We start from the raw sequence: 14,968 nt of genomic DNA, 5'->3' as shown, positions 1-14,968 counted from the left end.
CGGCTCGCCACACAGTTACTGCAGTCCTGGACGGGCCCACGAGATGGCGCCCGGCCGAGCGAGAATAAAGCGCTCTATTAAAGTCCCCACCCGGAAGCTGGAGTCTATCCATCTCAAATGCAGGATTCCGACCCGGTGAAAACATCACGTGATTAATAGCAGACAACTGGGAAGCCCAGTAATATCGCTTGATATCGGGGAGCGCCATGCCCCCGTCGTACCAAGGGATGGTGAGTTTCGCGAGTGCAATACGTGGACGCCCATCCCAAATCAATTGCCTCTGAAGGCTCTCGATCTCTCGGAAATAGGTCTTGGGGATAGCGTCATAGGAGTTCTGGAGAGCGTAAAGGAACCGCGGCAAGGACATCATTTTAAACAGGGCCGCCCTGCCCAGAGGAGACAAAGGAAGCTTACGCCAACGGGCCACGTCCAATCGCAATCGAAGCAACGGGGGGAGGAGATTACGCTCAAAGCGGAGCGACGAGTCCAACGTAATAAAAATCCCTAAATATTTGAAGCCAGACTGGACCACCTGGATAGGAAGTCTGCTCGGCAATGGGGGCAAAACACCCGAAAGAACATACACACAGGACTTGGCCCAGTTAATAACAAGGCCTGAGTTGGCACCAAAGGAAGCAAGAACGTCAAACAAAACAGACAGAGATTTACGCGGGGAGGTGAGATATAAAAGAATGTCGTCCGCGTAAAGTGAAACGCGGTCCTCAAAGTCCGGAGACCAACGAATCCCCTTGAGGGAAGGTTCCCACCGAAGCCAAGCAGCCAATGGTTCCAGGGCGAGTGCAAACAGCAACGGAGACAAGGGGCATCCCTGACGGGTACCTCTACCAAGGGTGAAAGGAGCCGAAACCCTACCATTCACCACCACTTGTGCCAGAGGTTCCGTGTATAGTAACTTAATCCAACTAATAAACTCAGGCCCAAAACCAAATTTCTCAAGAGCCGCCCAAAGATAAGGCCATTCCACCGTGTCGAAAGCCATGGAGGCATCCAACGATGCCAAAATGGCCGGCTCCGTCAGAAGCCCCGCCCTCGCAATCGCGCCGTGAAGATGACGTAGGTTCAGAGCCGTGTTGCGATGCGGGATAAATCCGGATTGATCCGGATGGACCAGACCACTAATGACCGCCAGGAGACGGGACGCCAGGAGTTTCGCCAATACCTTGGGTTCAACATTTAGCAGGGATGTGGGCCTATAGGAGGAACAAAGATCTCGCGGTTTACCATCCTTGGGGATGACAACTATCGTGGCCAGTCGCTGATCATAAGGGAGAACACCCCGTTCCCGGGACTCCAGAAACATGGCGCGAAGATATGGAGCCACCCTGTCGGGACGCAACTTGTACAGTTCAATTGGCAACCCGTTCGGGCCCAATGCCTTGCCCGAACGGAGTGAACGGATGGCAGTAGCTATCTCATCAAAAGTAAAGGGGGAATCCAACGCTACACGATCTAAATCGGAAACACCGGGCAGAGCTATATCACGCAATAGAAGGCGAGAATCAGCCACATCTCTCACAGACACAGGGGCATACACCACACGGAAGTACTCGGCAAAACGGTCAACTATTCCAATCGGGTCCGATACACTCTCCCCACTCGCAGACTGAATCACGGGTACCACACGATTAGCTCTCTCCTTCTTATCCAGCCATGCCAGCAATTTACCCGCTTTGTCACCCACATCATACAAACGTCCCTGCTGCTCACGAAACATCACTTTAGCAGAATCCGTGACCATGGACTTATAGGCAAATTGTTTCAGACCCAGGGCATGGAGTTTCTCAGACGTGACACCAGATTCCAAAGCTTTCTCCAATGCAGAAATCTCCCCCTCAAGATCCACCACCTCTCTATTCCTCGCCCTCTTAGCTTCAACAATAAGGGAGAGGGCCTGGCCACGAATCACCGTCTTGAAGGCCTCCCATAGGGACACAGCCGAGGAAACAGACCCCTCGTTATCCAGAAAATACGCGTCCAAAGATTTAAGCAAAAGGCTGCGGGTCTCGGGGGAGGTAAGGTACCACGGATTGATGGGAGCCACCCGGCCCGCTGCCTCCACCCCAACCTCAAAACGAAGCCAAAGCGGCGAGTGGTCAGAGATACCCCTGGGCAGGTGCACAATCTCACGCACCGCTGGCGACTGAGCCGCAGGCATCAGGAAATAATCCAGCCTAGACAGACTCCCATGGGCCCCAGAATGAAAGGTGTACTGAAGCTGAGTAGGATGTAAAAGCCTCCAGCAATCCACCAAGCCAAAGGTATCCAAAAATCCACCCAACCACTGCTGAGCCACAAGAGTATCCCTAGGGGGGTGGCGATCGTGGAGACCGGAAAACACTGAATTAAAATCACCAGCCAGAAAGAGAGTACTATCAGGGAGGTCCAATAAGACACGGCCCAAATCTGAAAAGGTAGAAGTCTGCAAGCCGGGGGGCACATAAACAGTGAATAAGGAGAGGGCACGGCCCTCATATCTACCCACCAGGACAGCATACCGCCCCCGGTCATCCTGAATCACATCATCAATAGCTAGGGGGAGGGAAGCCCGAACAAGGATACCCACACCCCTAGAACCCGAGGTGAACCCCGAATGTGCTACGAGGCGATAGCCCCACCTATTCAGTGCATGACAAACATTGCCTATCAAATGAGTCTCCTGCAGGAAAACAATGTCAGGAGATAAACGTCGAATACATTTCAACACCACACTTCGTTTGATACGATCTCCCAGACCGTTAACGTTCCACGAAATAAATCTCAACCCGCTACCCCCCATCCCACCCGACAAAGCCAAAACCCCCCACCAATGAGCATGACACCAGAAACATTTTCAAATAAAGGATAAAGTCGCCTTGAAAACAGAACACACAAACAACGAACTTCCCAACCACCCTCCCCCCAAATAACAAGAAAACACCCCCCACCCTGCACCCCTGCAAAAAGCTAAAAAGCCACCCCAACCTGCAGTGTGCCTGTCGCCCAAGAACCCCTATTCTACACAAAGACCCCGGAGGAGGAAAGGCTCCGTCCCACCCGCCCCCCGATCAAGACCAATGACGAGAAAAGAACATACATAAAACACATAAGCAATAGAGGAACACAGGCATACACCCCTGGAGAAGTTATTCAAAACAAGGCACCAGGCATAGACAAAGCGTTCAGCTCTCCACACCACCTTCAGCACCGCCCGGGTGGGCATCCGATTCAGTCTCAGGAGATCGGCCAGGCAGGGAGTCTAGCCAGTCATTCACAGCATCTGGCCGATCAAAGAAGAAAGTCCGGTCATTATACTCGACCCGCAGCCTGGTCGGAAAGAGCATAGCGTAACGCATCCCCATGTCCCTAAGACGCTTCTTGGCACCACGAAATCCCATCCGCTGCTTCTGGACCTGTTGGGAAAAGTCCGTATAAAAGTTCACCATGGCATTCTCAAAGGCCACCGGGCCCTTCACCCGCGAAGCCTGCAGGATAGCGTCCCGATCCCTATAGTGGAAAAGCTTCGCGACAATAGGTCTCGGCGGGGCGCCTGGCTTACCCTGGCCCCCCGGAACACGATGTGCGCGCTCCACTGCAAAAAATGTACTAAGGCCAGATGGAGAAAGGTGGTTCTGGATCAGGTCTTCAACCAGGAGATCAACCGAGTGGGGCTCTGGGTTCTCCGGCACACCAACCAGGCGAACATTACAGCGACGTGCCCTGTTCTCAAAATCCTCCAAGCGCCGGGTCATGAAATCGTTCACCCTACGGAGATTGCCAATCTCCGTCTGTATCTCAGAGACGTCCGTCGTGAGGCTGGATGATTTGATATCCAACGACTTTACCTTTTCGTTCGTCTTGGAAAGATCGGCTCAAATTAGATTCACCTCAATTGCCACAGTGTCAAGTTTGTGGGCCAAGGTTTCGTACTGTTGGCCTATGGATTCACTCATGCCAGAAATGGCGCCCATGATGTCCTGCAAGGAGGGCTCCGTCGATGCTTCCAAGACGTGGTCAGACGCAGTGGGACCGGGCAGTGCAGCTCCGGGGGACCCCTTAGAGTGGGTATAGCGGTCCATAACATTAGATTGAACCGGACCCCCGCGCAGAGGTGTCTTCGTCTTGCGCGTCTCCCGGTCCCCTCTGCCCGCCATTTTGGAGATGCGTCACAAGGAGATTCACCAGGGCCAACGGACCGGGCACCAGAAATGGAGGCCCCGGGACCAAAGGACCGCAAGAGGGGTACCACTAGGATAGAGGCAGCCAGTACGGAGAATAGTCCAGCCAAAGGCCCAGCAACCGACGCGTGTCCTGGCACCAGCTCTGGCCCGACCCTCTCAGCAATGTCCCAGTCTAAGGGAGAATCGAAACCGAAACTTAAGAAGGGGACCCACAAGTCCAATCCCCCTGCCGTTGTTGTTCAACTCCAAGACGGCCACCGAACCTCACCCAGTCCCGGGCGCACCTCGAGGGCGGAGCCCAAAAGTTCAATTCGCCATATCTCAGGCACCCGGTGTCCAAATCAGTTTCCGAAAAGTCCAGGTAGATCAGCCCAACGTCCTCTATACAAATCCTCGCGAAAAATCAGGATTCATGCAGGATATTATGCCGGGAGCGGCGGGGGTCCGGGGAGCGCTGTGCTCACGCGGCCATCTCGGATGCCCGCCAAGCTCCTCCTCCCATCAGCACCATCTTCAGAGCTTGGACATCGTCCTTCTTGAAATTCCAGCTTTTTAAAAAATCACAAATAATAAAGTAATCCTTTACTCCACATCCAAGGACTAGAATTCCATTTCTTCTAAAGACTATACAACTTATTCCTATGAAACCTTCAAAAGCAGTAAAAAGGCAAATTGCTCAAGAGAAGATCTGAATGGAACAAGTCTGTAATAAGTACAAAAGCAACATTTCACATGATGTTCTGCAGACTACTTCACTAAAGTTACTTCCTGCATTTCTATATCTGTTTAAAAAGAATTCACAAAGCAGAATCAGAGCAGGTGATGTGAGTCAAGCATCCTGAAATGGACAGGGAATGCCCATTTTAGGATATCAATATTTGTCTATATCACTCATAAAATGAGAAATATGAGGAAGTTGTAGGGAGTAAGGGTTGACTTCTCCTAGCAGTCTAAGGGCCTCATTTACGAGGTCCTAGCTGCACTTTTGCACAGCTGGAGCATCACTTTTTTTAAGCTTCGGTGGCGCAATGTGGTACAGCATATTTACAACGACATGCAAAGCCACTTTACATGTCTTTTTATGGCCTTCTAAATGTGTGCACCTTTCAAGCAGAACACTGTGTGAAAGGGGCGTTTCATGGATGTTGCTGAGTGTTCCCACGCAACACCCATGGAATCTTAAGCATTCCCAGATTTAAGAGGACTTGTAAACCTGGTAATGCATCAGATTCTAACTCCACCCCAGGGGTGGAATTAGGGACGCGCAACGAGAAGTATCCTTATTTCTCCTCATTTTTCCTTTTTTTATGTGTGCTGTATTCTGCAGCACACATAGAAGGAGGAAATCACCTACATTGATTGATTTTGTGCAGAAAGGTGTCCCTTCTTGCACAAAATTAATCATCCCCACAACGCAGGCACCCTTGCAACATGGCACAAGGGTGCTTGCATTGACGCTAAGCTGCTTTTTTAACGTTGATGCAAGAGTCAGTACAGGAATGCACCGTACTTTTGTTAATAAGGCACATTCCTGCACTTTTTGAATGATGCAGCATGGCACTGCTAAATGGCTTGCGGTACCGCGCTGAGCCGTTCTATTGTAAATAAGGCCTTAAGGGTCTCAATTACAAGGCCCTAGCGGCACATTTGCACCAACACAGCATCACTTTTTTGATGCTTTGGTGGCGCAATGTACCGCAGCATTCGTACAAGGCCACGCAAAGCCACTTTACGTGGCTTTTTATGGCCTTGTAAATATGTTCCCCTTTAATGCAGAACAGCGCAACACCCATGGAATCTGAAGCATTCCAGATTTATGAGGAATTGTAAACATGGGAATGAGTCAGATTCTACCTCCACCCCAGGGGTGGCGTTAGGGAGACGTAACAAGGAGAAATATCCTTATTTCTTCTCGTTTTCCTCTTTCTATGTGTGCTGCTCACATAGAAGGAGGAATCTACACAGGGCTGCGGTGCAACACTCCCGGGCTTTTCCGTACCATTCTGAGCCTGGGAGGCGTGCCCCCTCCGCCCCACACCTCGATGCTGCCTCCCTTTTCGCCAAGACTACTCCCTAACTCCCATGCTGACATCCCGGGACCTTTTTCTTGCGGATCGTCAACACCGATGCCCCCATGGTCCAGACCCTGTGCACGCATCATACAGCCTTCCGTTTGCCTTTGGTTTTGTGGCTGTGTCCCCCCTCTGACTCTACTCAATGGAATCCTGCTCTGTGGGTTCCTCTTCTGGATGACTTTGTGACTTTTGTGCATCCCGCCATTTTTGGAGATGGTCTCCGTCTACACCCACGACCTGGAGCCACCATTTTGTTTGACCTTTGTTCCGCTCCTTCTTCCCTCCCTACTCCTCCTGATGACCCTCGATCGTTTTTCTCTTTTTGCTGGACAGCCTTAATATATATATATATATATATATATATATATATATATATATATATATATATATATGTATTTTATAATTGTCCAAGCCTAATCGCTATGTGATTTTAGGGTGTATCTGTTTGTATCTCTTCCTTGAGTGACTTTACAATATGTACATGTGCAATTTTTTCCTGTTTATATCTCTTCCTTGAGTGACTTTACACCTTGTACATTTGCAATTTTTTTCTGTGTGTATCTCTTATGTAACTCATGTAATCCAAAGTCCTTATGTAACGCAACTGGTTCTTTTGTAAAGCGCTCTGTCACCTTCGGGTAATGTTTACGCTATATAAAATAGAATTAAATAAAAAAATAAAAAAACATTGATGTGGCTCGCCTTCAAATTCACGAAACTCCGAGCTGCAAAACACTAGCCTGAAAACACCAAGCTGGTGCATCTCTATTTTACCGAAATTACAGTCTATGGGAACTCAACTTCCAAGAAAATCTAATGATTATACTGAACCAAAGAAGACATCATGGTTCCAGTATAAAATATAAAAGCTGAAAAACGTAAATGCATAATTGTATACTATTTAAAAATCAGAAAGTGGTTTATTGGAACAGGAAATGAGGTCACAAAATTTGTTTTTCTATCCAGTCAAACCTGGAAGAAAAGTAACTGCAGGGATAGGCTTGGGGAGTTCAAGAAAATAAGGTATGTAAATAAAGGACCATGGGGCTGGAGAGGAAACGGACACTAAGCAAAACTATTTAGAGAACAATGGGCATTTTTGGAATCTAAAAATAAAGAAACAAAACATTAAACAAGGAGGGGGGGAGGTGAGAGAGGGAGGGTGGAGGACAAGAAGGACAGATATCCAGGACACTAGGAGGCAGGGACCCCTCAAAAACAACGTTTCATCTTACATGAAATTTGCACGTAAAAAATTAAAGTTCGGGGAGGAGTAGTGATCAAACGAAAAGCAAGGTGCTAAACAGAAGACCGGAAAAACAACCTAACAAGCAGCCTGTTGGTTTCGAGAGCCTGGCGAATGTCATTCATGGTAAAAACAAAATGCATGGAAAAGGGGTTAATAGAAAGGGGTCGTCCGTTCTCGTTTCAACATGTCTGGTTTTTTTCGAGTTTCACATACAACTGGTTGGTATGTCGCAAAGCAGGGACACTATTTTATACATTGTAAACACCTAAACGTCTTTTGATAATTTTAACGATGAGAACTTATTTCTCAAGTATTATACATGATATTAAATATGCAGCGCACCACGTTGTATAACTGGGCTTCATTGTTTACACTAAATGTTATCCATTTGCAGTATCAAAATTCATGTCATTGCACTCATAGGTGCACTGAAAGACTTCTAACTATACAGTTGCTCATGCATTAAACCTATTGTCTCTAACCCTAAGTACCAAGACATTCCACCTTTCATTGATTGCCACTGTTACAGGTGTTTCCTTTGTTTTTTGTTAGTAATGGGCCAACATCCCCCCAAGAACAAACGTCCAAAGGAGCCAGCAGAGAATAAAATCAAGCCTGCAATCAAACGACTCAAACCAAAAATCACAAAACTGAAAGAGAGGGAACCCACCGACCCAGCCTCCAAGATCCAGTCGATCATGACCCAAGTGATGGACAAAGGCCGCTTCCAGAAGCCGGCAGCCATGATGAGTCTGGCTGCAGGGCAAAACCTTGAGTTACGATGCAAAGGCAACAAGATAGACTGGGGCTATCCGTCAGTTCTCCATACCTTCAAAGACTCCAGGCTCAGGTAAGCGTGTGCAAGAGTATCCTCAAATAAAGCAGACGCCATGGCATTCTGCTGAACATGTCTCTTTCTATAAGATGGGCCTCAAGATATCAGCTCTCTCCTGCCATTAGACCCCCGCTGTGTTATACCCTACACCTTGAACATTCTCCATGTAGGGTGGCACGAAAGACGTCATTGAAATATGGCTTCAATAGTTCTAGTTGTAGATATGGAAAACACGTTAATGCATGTTTTAAATATGGCTGTATTTTCATCATAGGTGCGGAACTCCCAAGTGAGTTTCGATTAATTTTAGGCGTTTTTGATCAGCCGTAGGAAGTGGCTTTCTATTATAGCAAAGTGATTTGCAAACAATCAAATAAAATAATAAATAGAACATACAAATCTGCCGGAAGACGTGCAACATTGAAAATGATCACTTTCTTGTAAATTAAATCCGATAAAGGTTTCTTTGTTGCTTAGAAACAGGTACTAGTCTGGGGCTCTCGAATTGCTGGAGCAGTCATGATAAAATGATTCTGTTTCTTTTTTTAAGTTTAGAATGCTTTATTGAGATGAAATACAAAGTAAAACAACAGTATACAGTATACAAACAAAGGTCAAATAGTAATATTCTATAAAAAGTGATCACCACGATGTCTATTGTTACTACTCATGTATTTAGGATTAAGGGTCTCGCCCATCACACTGAAATCAAGAGTGTAAGTGTCATGGTAATTAATCAAAACTAAAGGGAAACCCAGGGAATGGCATCATTAAGGCCCTTGGTATCACATGAAAGTTTGTAAATCCATTTTTGTTCTTTCAAAAATAGGAACTTCGAGACGTCACTAATATGTGGTGGAATGAATGGATGCTCTAATATCACCCACCGTTTTTGTATAAGTAGTCAATTTTAGTTTCACTTTCACCAAGAGCACTGCACTTCTTTTTCATTCTTTCCACTCCTTGAGCATTATCTTGGCTAGATTGTCGTTACAAATCCATATCCGCACCGTCGTCTGATGGATTGGGCGGTATCAGGATTATGTATCAACTCCCATATGACGATACTCCGCCAATAAGGGTGGTCGGATGGGTATTTCTCAGCCAGATATGACTCATTTTCTATAGTATATAGCCTCTTTCTCCTTAGTCTCTGTGCTTTCACAACACTTTTGACCGAGTATCCCCCTTTGCAATTTGTGTTGTAAAGTAGGGGTATGGGATGCTAGGTCGGTAAACATTCCCCTTTGACCCCCTTCAATAGTGTTATTTGCAAATAGTAATATTACCATTATTGAAATAACAAGTTGGGACTATATTAAGAAGTATATGATTAAAACCAGATAGAACCTTTTAAACCTATACTTAGAAAAATGCAATTTAGTATTTTAAAAGGAGGTGAGGGGGAAGAGAAAAGTAAAGAAAGAAGAGAGGGGGAGAAGAGAGAGATAAGGGGAATGATAAGCGGCAACTGAATAGTAATGTAAAAATAACAATGAGAAAAAATGTAACATGATACTATTAAGAACGTTCATAACAGTATACATACAAAGTAATTCAAAGAGGCAGCCTTGAAAGAAATGTGGTGAGAGGTGACCAAAGTAAGGGGCTCATTACGATGGCATAACGATCGCCGCCAGCGGTGGCGATTGTTAAGCCACTGTGATGAGAAATACCCCCACCATATTTTTATGGCAGTGGGTATCGCAGCGGACGCAAAGTCCGTCCGCCGATTTTCTACCACGCCCGCCATATCAGGATGTGGGTGATTGATGGGCCTTTCCATGGCGGCGATGCCGCCATAGAAAGGCTGGTGGGGATATTCTTTGGGGGCCCGTTGCGGGGGTGCACTGGGGGTGTACCCATGGCACCCCCCTGCAGCTCCCTGCACCAAGTGGCAGGCACCGCATGGTGCCTTCCACTTGGTGCAGGGAAATGCTGTCCATGTCCTTTACCATTGCGGACAGTGCTGCAGACAGCAGCACCATTCGCAATGGTAAAAGGCGAGGATGCGCCCACCAGTATGGTGGGTGTATCCTAATTGGGCCGGTAGGACTGCCGCAGGTCAGGTAGTCGGTCCTGTGATGATGGCGGGCGGACCGATGTCTACCCACCATCATAATGAGCCCCTAAGTCTTTTTTAATCAGTAGGGGTGTAGAGGTGGCATGTGCACGATCAAGTCTGTGATGATGACATAACAGGTTCCACCACCCTTGGTATGAGATTTTAGAAGTATCCTTCCAGTTGGTGGTAATAATCTGAAAAGTAATAGCTATAAACAAATCAATAAATTTACCCACGCTTCTCTGGATGTTCCATATAGGAGAGGGTCACCCAAAAAAAGTGTACAGTGTCAAAAGAAATATTGGGCGATAAAATCTCATTAATTTTCTTCCAGGTGAGTAACCAAAAACTCTTAACCAAAGGGCAGAGAAAGAACATATGGAGTAAGTCACTATTACCATGAAGACAGGACCAGTATTTCATGTCATCCAGTAGTTTGAACTTATGAAGATCCGTAGGGGTGAGGAAAAGCCTGTTATAGAAATAGTATAGAGTCTGCGTTGTGCTTGCTGATCCTGAGGAGGTGTGAATTTTTGCCAAATGGATCCCCAGGTCTGAAACTAGAATTCTTGCATCAAATCTTTTTCCCATAACAGTTCAATTCTGGATTTGGTTCTAGGATCAGAGTGGTGAGATAATATCTTATATATATGGGATGCTTTAAGTTGAGTAGAGAAATCTAGCGAGAGAGTGGATGTCTGATTATGTGAGGTTGAGGAAGAGTTTTGGGAATGGAAATGAGTGATGGATGATCTTAGATGAAAATAATCAGGAGCATGTAAGAGAGATATGTCATATTTATCTTGGATCTCCTTGAAGTCCATGAGAGATCCATTGATCATCAGGTGTTCAAATGTAATGATTCCTTTATCAATCCATTCTTTCCAAAATAAAGCTCTATAATTAATCTTTAAGTGTTTGCTGTACCAAACAGACGTGAGTATGAAGTTATCCGAGTGAGAGAGATGAACTTTAAGTAGACAAGTAACAAGAGCAGTTGAATGCGTGAGAATGGGCAATGAAAAACATCCGAGAGATTGGGAAAATTGAGTGGCCACAGCAAAAGAGAATGGTGCATATTGGGATTGTTCTAACAAACTCCAGGCCATTAAAGGAATAAGTGAGGAATCAGATAAAAGATCCAAACTTGTTTCAGGGTGAATGCAGAGTGATAATGTATAATATTAGGGAAATGAATCCCACCTTATTCTTTGGGCTGCTGAAGTCGTATAAGTGAAATCCTAGTTTTATGGTTATTCCATAGAAATTTGGTCAGGGAAAGGTTAATGATATTAAAAAAAGAGAGTGGGAGAGTGACTGGAAGCATAGAGAGGTAGAAATTGATGATCAGAAGCATCATCATTTTAATTGTAGCAAGTCCGCCCCACCAAGACAAAAATAGTGAAGACCAACTATCGATCAGTGCCGAAAGTTTTTTAAGTATGTCTGCAAGGTAAATTTTAACAGTTTCTTTGATACTATTAGTGTAGAGGATACCTAAGCATTTAATATCCTTAGGGTTCCATTTAAAACCTGTATCTTGAAACATATGAGAAAAGCCATGTTTATTCAATGGCAAAACCTCGTCAAGATTAAGTTAATAACCAGAGACTAGAGAATACTCTTTTAGCAAAGAGAAAAACGTCAGGAAAGAAGTAGCAGGGTTGGAGAGATATAATAAAATGTCGTCTGCATAAGCAGTAAACTTAATTTCTGTATGTTTAAATTAAAAACCCGTATAAAGTGGAGAGCAACAAAGTTTTTCAAAAAAAGGTTCTAGGGCAAGAATAAAAGAGGGGATAAAGAGCACCCTTGTCTAGTTCCTCTGTGAAGTGGAAAATATCTGGATTGACGGCCGTTTACCCAAATGGAAGTGGAAGGTGCAGAATATAGTAGCTGGATGTATCTAAAAATGGGATGGCTTAAGCAATGCCATTTTAATGCTCCAAAAATGAATTCCCAGTTTACCTTGTCAAAAGCTTTTTCAGCCTCCAACGCAATACCTGCCATTAGTGAATTTACCTTGGAGGCTAAATGAATACTGTTAAGGAGAGTCCTTGAGTTATCTGTAATGGACCGTCCTTTAACACATCCTGATTGATATATATTGATTAGGTCCGGGATTACCAGATTGATACGAAGGACTAATAATTTGGCAAAGATCTTACAGTCCATATTAATTAGGGAAATGGGCCTTTAGTTTTTACAATAAGAGGGGTCTCTGTCTTTTTTAGGGATCAGACACAGCATCGCTTGATTGAAAGAACGCTGTTAAACACCGGAAGCTAAAAAATGATTTATAAGTGATACCAACTGAGTGACCAAGAATTGTTTGAAATGAAGAAAAAAACATACAGTAAAACCATTCGGACCTGGTGTTTTGTCTTTGGGAAGTTGGGTAATAGCATTTGTGATTTCTTGCTCTGATATAGGACTATCCAGGGATGTGAAATTCTTGTGTTTGTCAGAGGGTTTGGGGATAGTTTGAAAGAAAGAATCAATTTGATCAGCAGAAGGGTTTGACTCGGGTCTAGAGAGAGGTATATTATTCGGTGAAACAATCGAGAATTTTAGTATCTGTAATGTGTCTAATTCCTTTGCTATCTGTGTTAGCAACGATCCTGGATTTTTTTTAATTTTAAAATAATTGACTAGGGATTTGCCAGCATTATTCCGACCACCATACATTTTTGCATTACATTTTAACAATTTATTACAGGCATTGTCCCAGAATTGTTCATTGTATTGCATTTTAGCTTTAATGAGATTAGAAAAGGTATCAGAGCAATTTATAGTAAAATATTCGTGCACTAGGGCCTTGATTTGTTTTAGAATTAATGTTGCAGCCGTCAGTGCCTTCTTTTTTCCTCTAGCAGTGGCTTTAAAAGTATCCCACGTAAGGTGGAATTGTGGAACTGAGGAGAAATTATTAATGAAAAACTCCTGCATGAACTGTGTAAATTGTTAAACAAATTGAGTGTCCAACAGGAGAGCATTATTAAAACGCTATATGTGTAAGGTAGGTGTGTGTGGGGGGTATTCCATATCTAATATGACAGGGGTATGATCAGAGATGAGAAGGGATCCAATCTCAGCATTCATCATACATAGAAGTGATGATTGGGTGAGAAATATGTAATTAATTCGGGAGTGAGACCTATGAACAGGGGAGAAGAAGGAAAATTCAAGGACATCAGGGTTGAAAATTCTCGATGCATCCAACAACCCTCTAGATGTAATTGCTTTGTGGAAAGTCTTTTGCATTCTATTGGGGATACATTTGGTTTGGGATTTTCGATCTAAAAAGGATCCATAAGTTGATTGCAGTCACCTCCCAAAATCAAATTTTCGGAGGCATGAAAAGAAAGGATAGTGGAGAAATCATTCCAGAATGTTAAATCAATACCATTGGGACCATATACATTACAAAAAGAGAATTGAGTATTGTTAACTTTAGCATTCAATAAAAGCCATCTGCTGTTAGTGTCCTTGACCTCATTTTGGAAACAAACAGTTAATGATTTGTGAAACAATATTACTGCACCATTTTTGTTATTAACTACTGGGGAACAAAAGACATCCCCAACCCATAATTTGCGTAAGGAAGACAAGTCCTGTTCTTTAAGGTGTGTTTCCTGCAATAACGCTACATGGCATTTCAATGTAGCAAGGTGAGATAGTAAAAGCTGTTTTTTAATTGGATTACGGATACCCTTGACATTCAAAGAGATAATATGTAGACCATTCATTGGAAAAAGGTAATCCAAATAAAGCACATAACTATATAAAACTTGAAAGAGGTATAATAGATGGAATGCAAAAGGCAAAGTAGGAATAAGCAATGCATGTCCTGAATAGAAGTAAATCTAAAAAAAGAGCAGAACAGATGTAGACCAGAATATAAAGAAAAATAAGATCAGAGAGATAGGAATGAGAGAAAAACAGCTAGACTGATGTAACCAAGTAAACATTCCAGGGATAGAATAAAGAAAAAACACAAAAGTAAAAAGATAGTGACAGAGAAAAGCTGCAGAAAAGTTTAGGAAATAGAAGACAGGAAAAAAAGAAAAAGAAAAAAGAGGGACGGAGAGGAAAAGCAAAAGGAGAACACAGTCTCCTTTGAGATATAACAGAAAAAATGATGACAAAAAGCCAAAAGGCTTTAGTCATAGTATTCACAAACGATAAGACCATTAATGTAAGGGGGGGGGGCGAAAGGGACAGAGGCCACCCCAGAGAGGGACACTGAGGAACAACAGACTTAATGACATCAGAAAATCAGAAAACTGTAATCTAAAAACGTAAACATAAGCAACACAGTGGAAGGGAACTTACCGAACATTGGAAAAGACGCAATGGAGTGAAGCAACACAACATAACAAATGGACAATGCAGATATAGATGTCATCGTCAAACAAGATACGTAGGAGAGACCTGTGGGACAAAAGAAAGAACAGATAAGAAAACAATCAAGTTTTGCTCAGTTCCTTTATGGACGTGGATTCATTTTCTAAGCTCTGCAGGATCCTTAAAAGTACATGTTCTGTCAAATAATTCTGTTTCTGA

General features: G+C 44.1%; 1 protein-coding gene across 1 annotated transcript in view; it reads left to right on the top strand.

Annotated features, from left to right (window-relative positions):
• The window catches only part of PDGFRL (platelet derived growth factor receptor like), a 580,529-nt gene that overhangs the window by 57,185 nt on the left and 508,376 nt on the right, over positions 1-14,968 (top strand). The window contains exon 2 of the mRNA XM_078678941.1: positions 8,055-8,352. Within this exon, the coding sequence (XP_078535067.1) occupies positions 8,055-8,352 (298 nt within the window). The remainder of the gene's footprint in view (positions 1-8,054; positions 8,353-14,968) is intronic.

The sequence above is a fragment of the Lissotriton helveticus genome, chromosome 2_2 (genome assembly GCF_964261635.1).
Source record: "Lissotriton helveticus chromosome 2_2, aLisHel1.1, whole genome shotgun sequence".
In the NCBI taxonomy this organism is placed as follows: Eukaryota; Metazoa; Chordata; class Amphibia; order Caudata; family Salamandridae; genus Lissotriton; species Lissotriton helveticus.
Note: the sequence above shows the minus strand (reverse complement) of the source record. Positions and strands in the feature narration are given on the sequence as shown.